Raw genomic sequence first — 14,893 nt, 5'->3', positions numbered from 1 at the left:
TTTTCCAACATTAATGATTCCATGATTTTAACCTATACTAATATATATGCACAAGCCAAAACTTAACACCTGAGTCTATTTCACATTAGATAGCTTTCTGATCCTCTCTCAGCTTTTCATTCTGAGTTCAGAATCAAAATTCTGCCTTGTTTAAGGTAAATATTGGCACTTGGCTAGTATCTGTTGGCTAATTGGCTAATATCTCTTGGGTCAGGAATTCCACACAAGTTGTATAAACACAGATAAAATAAAGACTAAGGATCAGCATTTGCAGATTCTACTGAATTAAGCCTACTAAAGACATTGATTAATAATCTCTCACATGACAATATGTGAGACACCATTAATCAATGACTAAAGCAAAGTCAGAGCAGGAGCTCATAATGAGTCTTCAATATAATGGGCAAAATACCAAATATATTAGCAAATAAGAGGGACTTGCGAAAGCATGAGATTTCTGTTTCTTTTTGTCAGGCTGCCAGCATTAAAATAATTCAAACTGAATGGTTTCAATGATACATCTATTTTTTTTCCAAGCCCGTTTAAGAGCCACCTACCAATACAGGGTATAAAATGCCAATCTTTTTATTTTAAATCTATTTCCACTTTTATTAGAGCTTTTCCAGGTGGTCAGCATATATTTAAATCATGGTTCTTTTTACACGAAAGGAAACAATCTAAGAAGGAAAAGTGACTTTTGCAAATGAGAGGAGCTAGCTGGATAGATGACCTCCACCTATCGTGTTACTTCTGAAAATGTTAGCTATGGCTCCTTTCCTCCCTCTGGTGGAACTTAGAGCTGATTCTCCAAGTGATGCTCTTCCCTTCAGGTGGAATCCAATGATGCTTCCTAACACAACTGAGTCTATTCCATCATTTCTTATACTTCTCATCTTGCAAACTGTGGCTCCGGTTAATTTGCATAAACCAATTCCATTTTCAGGACACATTTATAAAGTCATTTACATAGCTGACAACTGCATTACAGTGAAAGATTCATAGCGTGGCTTCTGGTCCCTTGCTAATTGAGGTTAGAAAGGCATTACCGATGTAAAAATAATAATGATATCCTGCAACTCAGTACAAACCTACTAATAATTCAGCTCTGGGAAGAAAACAGTCTTTTCATATTCCCTTCTTAAATGTCATTTACAATCCTCATTTGTATTCCATGAAATAAAACTGTATCCACTGGTGTGCTACGGTCTCCCAGTAAGTTTCAATTGTTTTGTGTTCACAGTATGTGTAAACTTTTTTTTAAAAAAAAAACTCTAGGTTTGTATTCCCCAGATTTCTATGAAAATTAAGTTCTTAAAAGACAGAAGATGAACTATTATGCCATGTTTAGAAACTTGGCTAGAACTTACTGCTATCAAAGTTTGCATGATACTCCTGAAAACCTGTGCAGTTTTATATAAAACAGTTCATTGAAGAATCTTGAAGTTGGGCTGTACCAAACCACATAACAAACACCTTCCTGTCTTTCAGGTTTCCTTTGTCTCATAAAGATAATGACTCAGATCTGACAGTGGTAGATCCAGTCTGTCAAGTGCACAGGTATGTTGAACCTGAACACAGACAGCACATGCCAGACACCTTAGGCTTCTACCAGATCACCTGCACACCTACAGTATCTCCCGTGCCTCTCCAGTTGGAGCTTTGGCACAGGAAGAGCCGATCTGCAGGTGCCAAGCACATCCCAGGCACTAGCGCCAGGTGCTTCAGATCTGCCTTGATTGCTGTCTGTTCTTGCTGTCCTTTCCAGACTTTTTTCTATCATTAACTTCTTATGAACTAGAATGTCTAGAAAAACACTGAAGCAATATGCAGTCATTCACACTGGTCATGAGTTGTCCAGACACACTGAATTTCATTTCCTGAAACAGAATTGTGTCCAGAATCATCCTTGCCCTTACTGTTGTCAGTGATGATCCATGAAGGAGGAATATGGTCTGAAGTTTATATCACTGACTGGTCCACATTATAGACAGTGGTCTCCACTTTTCAGCAGGGAGCTATCAGAGGAACTCTTGAAATTAGATCCGTGACTGTGTATCCTGTTAAGAAATGGCCATGCTCTCTGAAGCATTAGGAGAATACCTCATTTATATGGAGGAGGAAAATCCTGAGTACGCCTATGCAGAGCCAGAAAGCCTGCCAGCAAGCCTGCTACTTCAAGTCATTTTTCTGTAAAGCTAGTAGACATACAGGTGTATATACTCACCCAAGCACCTGAATCTGCTTCATCACTACGGATCTGGACAGAGATGCCTGGAAGACCCAGCACATGTAGAGGACCCCTCTTTCCCCACCTTCCTGGATTGCAGAGAAAGCCTGCTCCCTGTCAGTGCTTAGAAATGACTGTGAATATGCATGTAACCACAGAAGCTGAGAGGTCTAATGCACATGATGCTCTTAGTGATGCAGCAAGTTGAGTTATGGAACTGGCATGAGGCAGTAAGAGAGGCAGAGGTTGTTGGATATATCCTTGGTTTGACCATTTAAAGAACCTGCAGTGTAAATGCATACAGAGTACTCCAGGCTGCAGCGTCCTAATTGAGAAAGCCTCTGGAGAACCCCAAAATGAAAGTGTACATACAACTTCTGAGATTACATACTATTATTTTATGCAGACATTTCCTGAGTTTCCATAACCAAATGCAGGATATTCTGATCTTCTTTGAATATCTTCCTCCAGGGAATGTCACCCATCCTGAAACATATTTTGCCATGAGAGGACATTAAGGTAGTCAAACTAAGCAGTAAAAAACAGTAACATTTGTCTATACTGGAATATGCTCTTTAAATTTTGGCGTGAAATTATCTCTTTGACAGATGCTAAAACAGAGTGCTCTAGGGAAATATAATAAATGTCAGCAGAGGATCATGAAGACATAACATGATTACTAAAGCATAGCCTTTAAATATATACGTAATGCATCACTTTAATGACAACCTTATTGAACAATAGCTTTTATTTTTAATAAATGAGATTAGCCTAATAATCTTATTCAAAGAAACTGTTCCTTGCAAATGAAGATTCATGAACATGAAATTCAGACATGCAAAGTGCCTACATTTTATTTTATACTGGTGGGGTATATGGACACTTAGTGTTCCTGTAATAAACTAACTTTAACTTTGAGTTAAAGCATCTTAACTTTGAGTTTCCAAGTAAAGTATAATTAATTTGAATTATCACGTAGCATATGAAGTCAACTCAAGAGCATCATTCTGGGGAGAGTTAACTTGTGTATCATATTCCATCTTTCCCAAACCATTCTGGGGAAAATTACTCTGTAGAAACCATCAACCTGAGCCTTTCCCCTCATTTGGGACATTTAATTCTAACTTGTATATGACTTTTTTTTTTTTTCTTTCTTGTATAAGCGACCTAATGATTTTTCTTGTCATTTTCAAGCAAATAAGATTTCTTCTGTTGGTGAATGTGCTGTGGGAGCTGAAATCTTTCTTCATGGTGTACCATAAAACATAGTCTAAGTTTGCTTTCAACTATATTTACAAGAAGCCATGAAAAGAACCTATAGCTTTTAATTCTGAAATATAATGATCCTTTCTACCCTGTAATTAATGTTCCTTCCTGCACTTCAGTCTTTGATCCCATGCCATAAAAATTGAAGATTTTTTTTTTTTCTTTGCTAACTTCATTAAGAGCTAGATCATGCCCTCAAATTTTCTATAAATTAAAAGAGCTTTTTCTTAGAAGTGGATAGATGCTTCTTTATGGATTACTGGATGTTAGACTTTCTTCCCAGTTGCTACACTGTATCTGAAAAATAATAGACATATAGGAATAATTCAGAATATGTTCTTGTGGCATTAGATAATGCTATGCAGAAGTACACAAGGAAACCTTGAAAGAGCCACCACAGTACAGGAAGCCACACAGTCCCGTTAGCACCATGCTCCAGTACATGTAAGCAGCCCTGCTATTGTGATCTATGCAACAATCTAAGGAAATGACCATTAAAAAGGGGATTTGAATGGCTAATTTCTTTGTGACAGTCTTTCTGGAAAACAAGGGACTTACAAGAGCTTTTGCAGATTTATGTTCAGGCATTAATTCCTCTAATTAGTCATCAAACAAATCGTTTTGTGCATGATTTTTTGACCTGTGGGGAAACTAGAGAATTGAGGGAGTACACGATGTTTTTATTTTTTCAACTATCTCTCTGGTGGCCAAACACAAAGCTAGCACAAAGCTAGCTCAGAATCCATGAATCTTGATTCACATTCTTATTTTTGCCTTTCTGGACAAGGAAACAAATATGATGCCTACCTCATTTGTCTTCAGAAGTGTGCTGTAGGAAAATGCCCTGTCCAGATACAGGGCTCTCCCCTCCCAAAAATTTATTGTGCTTAAACTTTCTGCTTTTATTGAATTCTCTATTTTGACTGGTGAAAGCCTTTCCCACATGTCTGAAAGGTCAAAACAAACAGAACTCTAATCATCAAATTACTGTTTAATTGCATCTTATGAAGCATTGGAACTGTATGCTCCAGTCATCCCATACATTTGTTTTACTGAAATGAAAAATTACTTTGACTTCCACCTTTTATTTTAAATGTATTAGTCCTCCTCTTTAGACATTACAGTTATTAATGTTCAGACTACTGCAATGGCTCTGAATTCTTATCACTCATTCAGCTGATATTATTACCCAGTCAAAGCTGACATCAGAAATGGTACCTTAATATGAGAGAAAGAAATCATGACTAGAATTATTCATAGATTACACAGCATATGCTACTTGGAAGACAAAGATTCAGTGGAGTTGTTATTTTAATAAAAATTTATAGCCCGATCCAAAGTCAATACAAAAATTCTCTATGACCTCAGTAAATTTTGATTCTTGCCCTCACTAATGAAATTCAGGAGGGAGACCAGCAGTTGGGTCCATAGCCTTCCTTCTCTGTTCTGATGCAATTGAACAGCACTGACAAGAAATCTATAAAAATGCAGCAGAGATATGTGGGTGTGTTCCCTGCTGAATCAAAGAAGAGATTGAGCAGCTTATGTTACTAAGAATTAACTAAAGGAAAGAATAAACAGAATCACAGTATTTAGCAACAATTAAGTAAATGATCATATTTAAATGTTATTGTCCATGAGCAAACATAAAGCTCAATACTTCCCAAACATAACATATATCAAAATGAGGAGAAAGAAGCCCTCACTGTTAGTCAAAAAAAAAAAAAAAAAAGAGGTCGTAAAGAAGAAAAAGTCTACATTTTCTTCCTTTAAATATTTTCCTCAATCACAGATATTTTCTGCTGATGCTGCCCAGGAAGATGGATATTGCTTCTCCTTCCCTCAGCTGGTGCTTTGCTGCTGAGCTGTGCCTGGCCAGCCTGAGGCTTCCCTGAGGACAACATTTCACTATGAGTGGAAAAAATGAGACAATATCGAAATCATGAACAAAAAAATAATGTGATACACATTACAGCCACAAATATATATAAATACACATTGTAAATTTTGTTCTAAGCATGTTTAGAGAGTTATAAAATCTTATCATGAGTTTAGATGGCTTGTCAACATGTAATGATAAACATGTATATATAGACAGAAAGTACTATAAGATAGAAGTTCTTTATAGGTACAAAGTCTTAATAGTCTTTTGAACCTTTGTATGGAAAGGCCCAGGCATGGATGAGTTCAGTTCCGTATGTTCAAGAAGCTCCCCTGATTCGCAGCAATGCAGTTTCATCAAAGATAACAGGAGTTCCCTAAGGCTAAATCTTGTCCTTTTAATATCTTGTAAAAGCAATAAAAGGCTATTTTGGCAGACACTTGGTAAAAGTTGTCATGTAAAGACCCTAGAACACACTTTGAAAACACAACGAGAAAAGATGACTCCACAGCTTAACCCAGAAAGAAGTTGCTGCCTTTGATGGAAGTGCATTAAGATCAGAAACAGACATAGTTTTCTTTGACAGCGTTTAATAAAGTTTTGAATCATTGTGATGGGTGAAACTGAGAGGTTTGTCTGTATATGCAGTGATTTACTCATGTTCTCATCATTAAAGAACTTCAATAACAATTGAACGTACTATTCTATTTGTGATTTACATGAATAATTCCTTGTTTGACATTCTAGGCAGCAACAGCAACAGTTCTGATCAGCCTCCTGCAAACATTTAAGGTCTTAAGAAAGGTGTGGTTTCACCCGGCATCTTCTTTTTTCATGCTGGCGGTATTTGGAAAATACAACCAGGAAGAATACAGCTGATGATATCCCAAGTTCAATGTTGGTTTTACAGGAGGAGACATCTGACTGACTGAACAAAGTTTGTTTTAACAGAGGCATTTTGAGGGCTCTCAATTCCTAAACTCAGTTAGAACAAATCAGGATATTATGTGAAAAAGGATACTGATGAAAGATGCTCTTTACTGCTTTCTGAAGACACAAAATCCTAATTATTTTTATATCTAATTTTGTTTATACATGGTTAATACAATAGTTTTATTCAGAAATGTCTCATCACCTATTACTTAATTGCACAATGGATCAAGCTCTAACTAGCAGATTTTTAAAAAATAATTGCAGCTTACAACTTAAGAAAACAGTGATTGAAATATTTGATACTAACATAATATAGTGCAATATCAGCTTTTCAACTGTCTAATGATGACTGTAACTTGTTAGGTTGTTTTCACAGCCTGTAACTGTTGAAAGTAGTGTTAATCATGATGACTGTGCAAACCTGTTTATCAAACATGTAAGAACACTGACATTTTGGTTACTTATTTAATAATTCAATGATAACGTTGTCATTATTATTATCATGTTAATAAGATTCCCAGCCTTTCTTCTGTGTACTGGAAGTTTGACTATACAAGATCTTTTTAGATCGCTTCCTTCTTCTTTTTTTTTTTTTTCTTTTTATTGCTTTTGTGATAGCGTCATGGAGCAATCTACTAATAAATCATATGGGCTATTTGCTATGTAAATATGTGCATCTGGTTTAATCAAAGAGAGTAAAGAGAACCAACAAATGGGAGCACTAAGAAAAGGTTCCAGTTGGTAGGACATGTGGGACACCCCATGCAGTTTGGGGTAACCCTCTGGTTCTGAATGATTACTGCAAACAATGTCACCATAACCATAAATTAATAATTGTGTTTGAAGAGGATATTGTTCTTAGGAGAGCCCTGGTTCAAATTTGTAGCATTCATAAAGAAACTCTTATCAGAATTTGCTCACTTTCCATAAATTGTACATCTCAATTTTGCTGTTTTAAACATTTAATTTTCCAAGAGATCTCTTTGTCCTGGCAAAGTTAGGAAATAAGCCCATTTGTGAACTTTAGGTGGTTTTATCATGAATAGCATCTTTAGTGACAGTACTTTTCCCTTTCTTCAGACAACTGTTGTATTTGCATGAGCTGATGTAAACCGAGGCTCAATTCATCAGTGACAACAGTTTGCAAACTCCAGTAAGAACTGCTGAACTCCAGACAAAAATCAATAGATACCTGCTTCATGCTGTGGAACATGAAGGACAGATTTGCAGTTTGTTACTTCTCTGTTGCCTTTTCTTCAACTTTATACAAGCAACTAATGCCTTAGTTGAAGTTTTTGATAAACTATTTAGATTAACAAGTATTAACACTCATTTTACTCTTTACAGTGCTGTTTGAGATGTGGGCATCCAAATGTGCCTAAAGAGCAAATAAATGAACAACAGCTTCTCAACAATTATTTTAAAGTTGGGCTGATACAAGACTAACATCTTAATTCACATTGACAAGCGGTGAGAAAAGAAACGGTGTAATTAGCTCTGTTTCGGTGCTCTGCAAAAGGATGCATGGGCTGTCTTACAGCAATTACAAAGGCATCAGCAGAAGGGCATAGGGCTTCATATTGGCACATGTTATTTTATCCTTCCTTCTGCAGCTCGGCTCGCCTACAGAACCCTGTTACATTGCAATTTCATTGAGGCAGGAGCTTTGGGCTGAGTTTAGACAGCTTGTACAATGCAAGCAGGTCTTGGTCCAATACTGGGCTTCCCAAGTCCTAGGAGAACACAAACAGCATAAATAAATGTGTAAGCCGATGGTGTGGTAGCTTGTTGTAATTGGCACTCAGTAATTGTAATTCAGTAACAGGACCTGCAGTTTCCCAGGTTGAGCTGCTGGGTGGCTGTACACTGCAGCAGCATGCCCACGTGGTAAACAAAATTAACAAATAAATAAAACTCAGCTCAGCACTGAATTCTATTTTTGTGACTGTTTCACAAGGCCACCAGTCCGTTATCATTTTATTGAAGATCACCACAGCGCTGTAGCAGGCGAAGGCCCCACACGCGCTTGTTTTCCGCTTCGAGTCCCAACGCCTGCTATTCACAGGTGAATACATCCACAGCAGGCTACGTGCTCGCACGTTCGTTTTTTCCCTTCAACACCAAAGCATATTTTGATAGCTGAGGCCCTGAGCACATTCACGGCAGGCGGTATTTAACACGTTTCGCTCTCTTAAAGCCGTGAGGGAGCCCGGGCTGTGCGGGCTGTGCCTCAGCGGCGCGGCGCGGACTCCATTTCCCAGCGGTCCCCGCAGCGCCCAGCGGGCCGCGCGGTGCCGGGCGCTGTCGTGGCGCTGCCTGGGTGAATGAGGCGGGTGGCGGCCACCGAGCCGCGACCCGGCTGCTCCTCGTCCTCCTCCTCCTCATCTTCGTCTTTCTCATCCTCCCCCGGCAGCTCCGGGCGCAGCCATGAGGCGCGCGGGGCTGGGTAAGAGCGGCCGTTCCGGGCGGGGGGGGCGGGGGCCGAGCCCTAAGCTGGCCGCGATACCCCTCGACACGTCGCGACATACCGCGATATGGCACGGCACGCCGCTCGCCCCGGTCTGTCGCGGGGGGCACGGCTCAGGGGATGGAGCAGTGGGCTCGGTGGCGGTGTCTGGGGTGTTGTTGGGCCGGGTTTGTCGCTCCTCACACAGTTCTCTTATTTAGTTTTAGGACTTCTCTGTGTTTTTTTCTATGTTTGGGTCAAAAAAAAAACAACCAACCGAAAAAATGAGGTGAATTTACCCCAAAATACAGCCAGGTGGGAAGGCGGGGGTCTGTTGGTGGGAGCTCAGGCCTCTTTCACTGGCCAGCAGCCGTGCTGGTGGCTGGAGGAGGCCTTGGGATGCTGGAGGGGCCTGCAGGTCCCTCAAAGAAAAAAAAAAAAGAAAAAAGAAAGCTGTGTCCCCAGTGGATATTTAGGGGCTGATACATGGCGTATGGCTAAAGGAGGTGTCTCTATAACGCTACTGTAGATTTGCTTTCTGTTTCCTGTTTGCGTTGTGTGATAGTATTTTTCTACGTAAAGCAAGTCTTGGGTACGCTTATTAACAGGTCAGGAGAGCGTTTGGGTGTTTACCATATAAAGGTGGGTGTTTGCTAACACTCGGGCCTTCAGATCTCGCTGTTGTTAGACTAACAGCTCACTCCCAGGTGTGAACCGGGGCTGAAGGCCATCCAGCTTGCGAGGGTGTTTCTGAAAGAGGGAAGCGATGGAAGGTTGGGGAAAGAACACGCCTTCTTGTAGCAAGTCTGGCAATCAGTGCCTTAAGGGACATCCCAAAAGTATTTCTTCAAAAATCTGTTGTAAGGTCAAGCAGAAGACTAAAATGTCTGTGCAGTGAGATTTGCTGCTTTGCCCTAACACTTCAGCTGTCAGTCCGCAATTACCTTTTATTTTTGTTAATGAGCTGGAAGTAGAGGCTGGGCACAAGTACTTCTGCCTTTGTCTCCAGCTACCTGGTACTTCTTTTTTAGCCTAAGATTACATTACAGTGCATGATCTCTCAATGTGTGGTACTGCAGGACAGCCCATAGAGCTGCCATGTTGAAGTTTCTGTCCTTCCTTTAAGCAGTGATCACCAGCCCTCTACACAGTGCTTTGTATTCCATATACAGAAGTAGTTGTTACTTTTTGAATGCTTTGGGACAAGTTGTTCACATCTGCTATATTGCCATCTATATCAGAACCATACAATTACAGTATTTTGGCCTGAAGCTACGTGGTATGTTAACTTACAGATGTATTCAGAATTGCTTACCACTTGGTAGGAAGTATTGTAGCAAGATGCAGTTGTAAAACAAAACAGTGCAAACAAAATCCTGGCCCCATTAATTTTACTTTTATATTTTTATTTTTAATTTATGTGATTTTAGCCAAATTCTTGTAATTGTCATCAGTACTTATGACTTAGTGGGCAAAAGCCGTCAGTTCTCACTGTGATTGATGACATTAAACATACACTTCGCCCAGTCTTCTTGTACATTTGTCATTAGCTTAATTTACAGAATAAAATTTAAAAAACTCTTTACAAGTGTGAACTAAAAAAAAAATCTAATTACTTAGGAGCAGCTTTATGGCTTGATATAAAATGATATTTATTATTAATAATTCTTTCTTTTACAAATTTTAATACCATGTACGCAAAGCACACAGTGAAACCAACTGAGACATAGCTTTATCTGTGAATGTCATTGGTGTGTTTCTTCTCTCCCATTTTTCTCTAAAAGAAAATCAACATCCAAGTACAAAAAGTCCTTAAAGTGCATCGAAGAGGAATTAACTATGGGTTCTCAGACACTTACTATGGCTTTGTGTGTAAATACCAGTTAGTTATAAGTGGACTGCTAGTGGAATTAATCTAGTAGGATCTTTATGATAAAATTTTTTGTAGTTCTCTTTTGTTTGCCTGTCTGTTCTGTGGTTTCAGTTCTTAGATTTGGGCTGATTTTTGTCTGGCCTGGATGCAGCCTTTTTGCTGCTGTCCAGCTGCTGCCTGTCACAGACCTTCCAGAGAGGCTGGAGGAAGGGAGTATGTGGAGCTAAGGAGACTGATCTCAGTTCCCTTCTGCTCTGCTTTCTCTGCAGAGTCTGTTGTCTGGATAACAGTCCTGAAGCTCCAGAAAGCAAAGGCAGGAGTGAGAGAATTGTAGACTGCTGACAGAAATGGCAGTGTGCTCCTCTGCTTAGAGACTTGGCCTCTGGTCTAAAGTCTTGTTTGTAGAGAAACACGTGTAAGGTTCAGAGTATGCTCTGTCCTTCAGTGGCAGGTGTGATCAAATGTTATTTGTCTTTGTTATTCTTTGTTAGAGAACGATCTCAACTTTCTAATTGTGAATTAGGCTTACCGCTCTATGTAGTGACCTCAATACTGCTTTTCACATCTCCATGTAATACCTAGATTGATTTCCATAAAAGCCATCTGAAAACATTTTCTCAGGAAAAAAATTATGGTACTAAAGTGCAGTCGTTCCCCAGGCTTCCCTAGTTTGATTTGCATATTGGAAAGATGACTTCTGTGCTTGAAAAAAGTTGAATCTATTTCTCAGGAGCATGCAGCGCCTCTTCCTAATTGCTTCATTTTGATTAAGGAAATGCATTATTAAATGCCAAGAGTGCTTTTTCACATGTGAAGAGCACTTGCTGCAGTGGTGTTTTCTGTCTGTAACTCCTGACGGTTGTGTTTGTAGGTGATGGAGCACCGTCGGGTAATTACGGCTATACCAACAGTGGATACAGCGTGTACGAAGAAGAAAATGAAAGGTTAACGGAAAGTCTGCGTAATAAAGTCAGTGCCATTAAATCAGTAAGTATTTAATTACAGTGATATTGTCACGCTGAATTAAATTAGGTAGACTGGTGACTTGATTATAGGTGGCAGTGAAAAGTGGCAGTAAGAAATCATGGGATTGAGGTTGTACCACAAAAACACGTGGGTTTTGGCAAATCCAAGGCACTAGGGCCTGGGGAGGGTTTACTCCTGCTTCCCTGGGGAGGTGCTGCGAACTGCAGTTCTGTTGGCTGGCTCCCATCTTTGCTACAGCAACAGCTGTGCTGCAGCTCTGTCTGTGCCTGGTCCTGTACCTCCCTGATTCTGATCCTGACCTGCAGGCTTCCTGGCTTGACCTTGGGCCTGCGTCATTGTTGGCAACTTGCTGGGTGATCACCAGACTTTGCTGACCCTGGTTACACTCTGAACAGACTGACTTGTTGCCTCCTTGTGCTGCTGTGCCATCATTGCTTCATGGCACAAATGGAAAAGGAATAGACATTTTCATGGAATAAAACTGCAATTACAGTGTAGCAACTTATCAAAAGAGATGCATCAGCAAGTTACAGGTGTCAACTCCAGTAACACTGCTGAAGAGAGTGCTCTTGGTCCTCTGTGCCAAGAGTTGTAACAGTTGTTCCAGGATGTGGATAATTGCTACTCACTTGACTGGATCTTGAGTTCTTGCAAGTCCATACAGTAGTTCTGATAAGGAATTCCCGGGTAAAGGAGAAAAGGGGAGGAGATACATTGAGTACTTCCTGTGACTCTTTAAACTCAAGTAGTCAAATGATAAATATTTACTTTCCTGAGGATTGTTGACAGATTGCTGTACTTGTTATTTTTATAACTTGTTTATTTTTCAAAAACACTGTGTATTTCTTTCACATTTTACCTGGGAAAACATTAGTGATGTCACCTATTTTAGAGTAGCTTCTCTAATTTATGTATAACTCATTGCTCATATTTAACCCCCCTTTTTTTTTTAATAGCTTTCTATTGAAATTGGAACAGAAGTTAAAAACCAGAACAAAATGTTATCAGAAATGGTAAGTGTTTAGATACTAACTTTCTTTAAAAATGGGGTGGGATTGAGAAGTTAGTAACATAGAATGTTCATTTGTGTAGTATGAACATTTGTGTGAAAATGTTGACAGCTTATTGCTGGCTGTAAAACATGACCAATTCAGCAGCGATATTGTTGTTCATACAATTGCACGAGTGCATTATTTCCACAGAACATCCAAGGTTTTCATACTTCAGATACAACTACTTGTTTTGAATCAGCAAACGTGCAGCATTATCAAAAAGGCAGTTCTGTGCTTGTGTTTTAGAAAAAGGAAGCGAAAAATAAGTTAGAAATGCTTTGTTTTTTCCACATGTAAAACCAATCTTTAACAAAAATATATATATCTCTGGATAAATTAACCAGCAGAAGTTTTTTCCTGGTTAATTTTCAGAAAATGCCTATGAAATTGAGTTTTGGAAGATTTGAGAGAAGAAAAAAATATATAAATACTTAAGCTTTGTGGTCAATCTGCTTTCTCAGAGTAACGTGTGTTTTTTTCTTTCTTTCTTTCTTCTCTTTTTTTGTTGTTTAAATGTAGGATAATGATTTTGACTCTACAGGTGGGCTGCTGGGTGCAACTATGGGCAGACTGAGAACACTCTCCAGAGGGAGCCAGACAAAACTCTTATGCTACATGATGCTCTTTTCATTATTTGTTTTCTTTGTAATATACTGGATTATTAAACTGAGGTGATGCATGTTATCTTCAGTTTAAATTGTGTAATTTCAACCATAAAAGTCTTAATTGATGAAGACATTGATCTGAAGTGGTACACTCTGTTGATAAAACACAATGAAATTGTTGTAAACTGCATTAATACTTAATGCAATGTTATATATACGTTTTCTTAATGTATCAGAATTTCTCCCACTATCCCCTGTTTTTGGGGAATTATTTGTGAACACGCAGAAACTGCTAACATTCTGTGTTGCTTTTTCAAGAAAAAAGTTTTTAGAATTGATTTAAAAACAAAAAAATCAAAGAACCCCCCCAAACAAGGACTGTTCAGAAGTGAAGTATTTGCAGAATTACTATGCTTTCTCTTACGTTTTGTTTTTAATTCTGGACCATGCTCTAAATTAGAGCTCCAGTTTCAGGCGTATAGTAATTTTTAGGTTGCAAAAGCATGAACAATACTTGGATCTTTCTGAATTATTTTCATCTGTGTTTTTTTTTTTTTAAAGGTTGGCCTGAGATAACAGAAATAATAGTGATACCCTACTCAAATTATTTTTGCAATGCCCAGATGGATAGGTCTAATAGTCTACATGTTTAAGTAGCTTAAACTTCTAATTTTGCAGATAACTTACTTAAAACTGGATTTTTCATTTAAATGTGACCAATAATGCTTACACATCTGTTCTTTTAAGCAGATATGGACACAGTACAAGTGCTTCCTTTTTTATTTAAAGTATCCAAAATGTAACGATTCCATTGAATCACTAGAACTCTTACCATTAGTTTCTTTTCAGTCAGCGATGAGTCTCAAATCTACCCTGCATGATGTCTGAAATATGAGGTTGAGTATTTTTAATTTTGTATTGAAGTATATTATGATGCACCCATTGGAGGTGCTGTCATATTGGTTTGTTTGTTTTTTTTTTTTAATTTTAACACTTAGCTTTAGCTTACCACGTGGTTTCTAACAGTTGAAGCTATTACATTGCTGACTTCAAAGTTTAAAAAAAAAAAAGTTTTCTAGATATTAAAACTGTATCTAATTTTTTTGAATGACTTTTCTAGAAATACTGTATAACGTTGCCATTAATAACTTAATTATGTTCTAACAAATAAAATGTCCTGGAATATTCTCATTACTGTTGTTTGTATACATACTTTCCTGCTATAGAACACCAGTGTTTTTTGGAGATGGTGCTGCATTTAAGGGGCCAGACATGTGTATTGTGTGCCATTAAAATAATGTGTATGCTATGTTTTTTTTATGTTAATTCTCATATTGAACAGAAGTATTACATCTAAATTACACATTCAAAATAATATTTATATAAAAGTAACTAAAATGCAACTGTTCCTAGCCTATTTAATCTTTGACTCTTAAAAGGTCTACAAAACTGCTAAGAGAGCATTGAAATATTGATGCCCTTACAATGCATCTTTATATGAGAATTGCTAGGTTTGCTAAACAAATATAGTATTCCCCAAGACAGTCAATAGGATACAGTATGCCATCAAAGCCTGAGGCACTTGTATAGTTTTAATGAAAGAGTGGAGTGTAAGGTATCTA

General features: G+C 38.3%; 1 protein-coding gene across 1 annotated transcript; it reads left to right on the top strand.

Annotated features, from left to right (window-relative positions):
- The first annotated feature begins 8,568 nt into the window (after window positions 1–8,568).
- Window positions 8,569–14,462, top strand: BET1 (Bet1 golgi vesicular membrane trafficking protein). The gene is made up of 4 exons (XM_068673970.1): window positions 8,569–8,754; window positions 11,499–11,614; window positions 12,571–12,627; window positions 13,186–14,462. The coding sequence occupies exons 1-4, from the start codon at window positions 8,736–8,738 to the stop codon at window positions 13,339–13,341; spliced, it is 348 nt and encodes a 115-aa protein (XP_068530071.1). The 5' UTR covers window positions 8,569–8,735; the 3' UTR covers window positions 13,342–14,462.
- The last annotated feature ends 431 nt before the right edge of the window (window positions 14,463–14,893 follow it).

The sequence above is a fragment of the Anas acuta genome, chromosome 2 (genome assembly GCF_963932015.1).
Source record: "Anas acuta chromosome 2, bAnaAcu1.1, whole genome shotgun sequence".
In the NCBI taxonomy this organism is placed as follows: Eukaryota; Metazoa; Chordata; class Aves; order Anseriformes; family Anatidae; genus Anas; species Anas acuta.
The sequence above is the reverse complement of the archived record's forward strand: the minus strand, read 5'-3'. Positions and strand labels throughout refer to the sequence as shown.

Bases quoted from the DNA above. Each gene is read 5' to 3' on its own strand.
- BET1 (XM_068673970.1), top strand. The intron at 11,615-12,570 runs GTAAGTATTTAA...TTTTTTTAATAG, and splicing joins AAGTCAGTGCCATTAAATCA to CTTTCTATTGAAATTGGAAC. The intron at 12,628-13,185 runs GTAAGTGTTTAG...GTTTAAATGTAG, and splicing joins ACAAAATGTTATCAGAAATG to GATAATGATTTTGACTCTAC.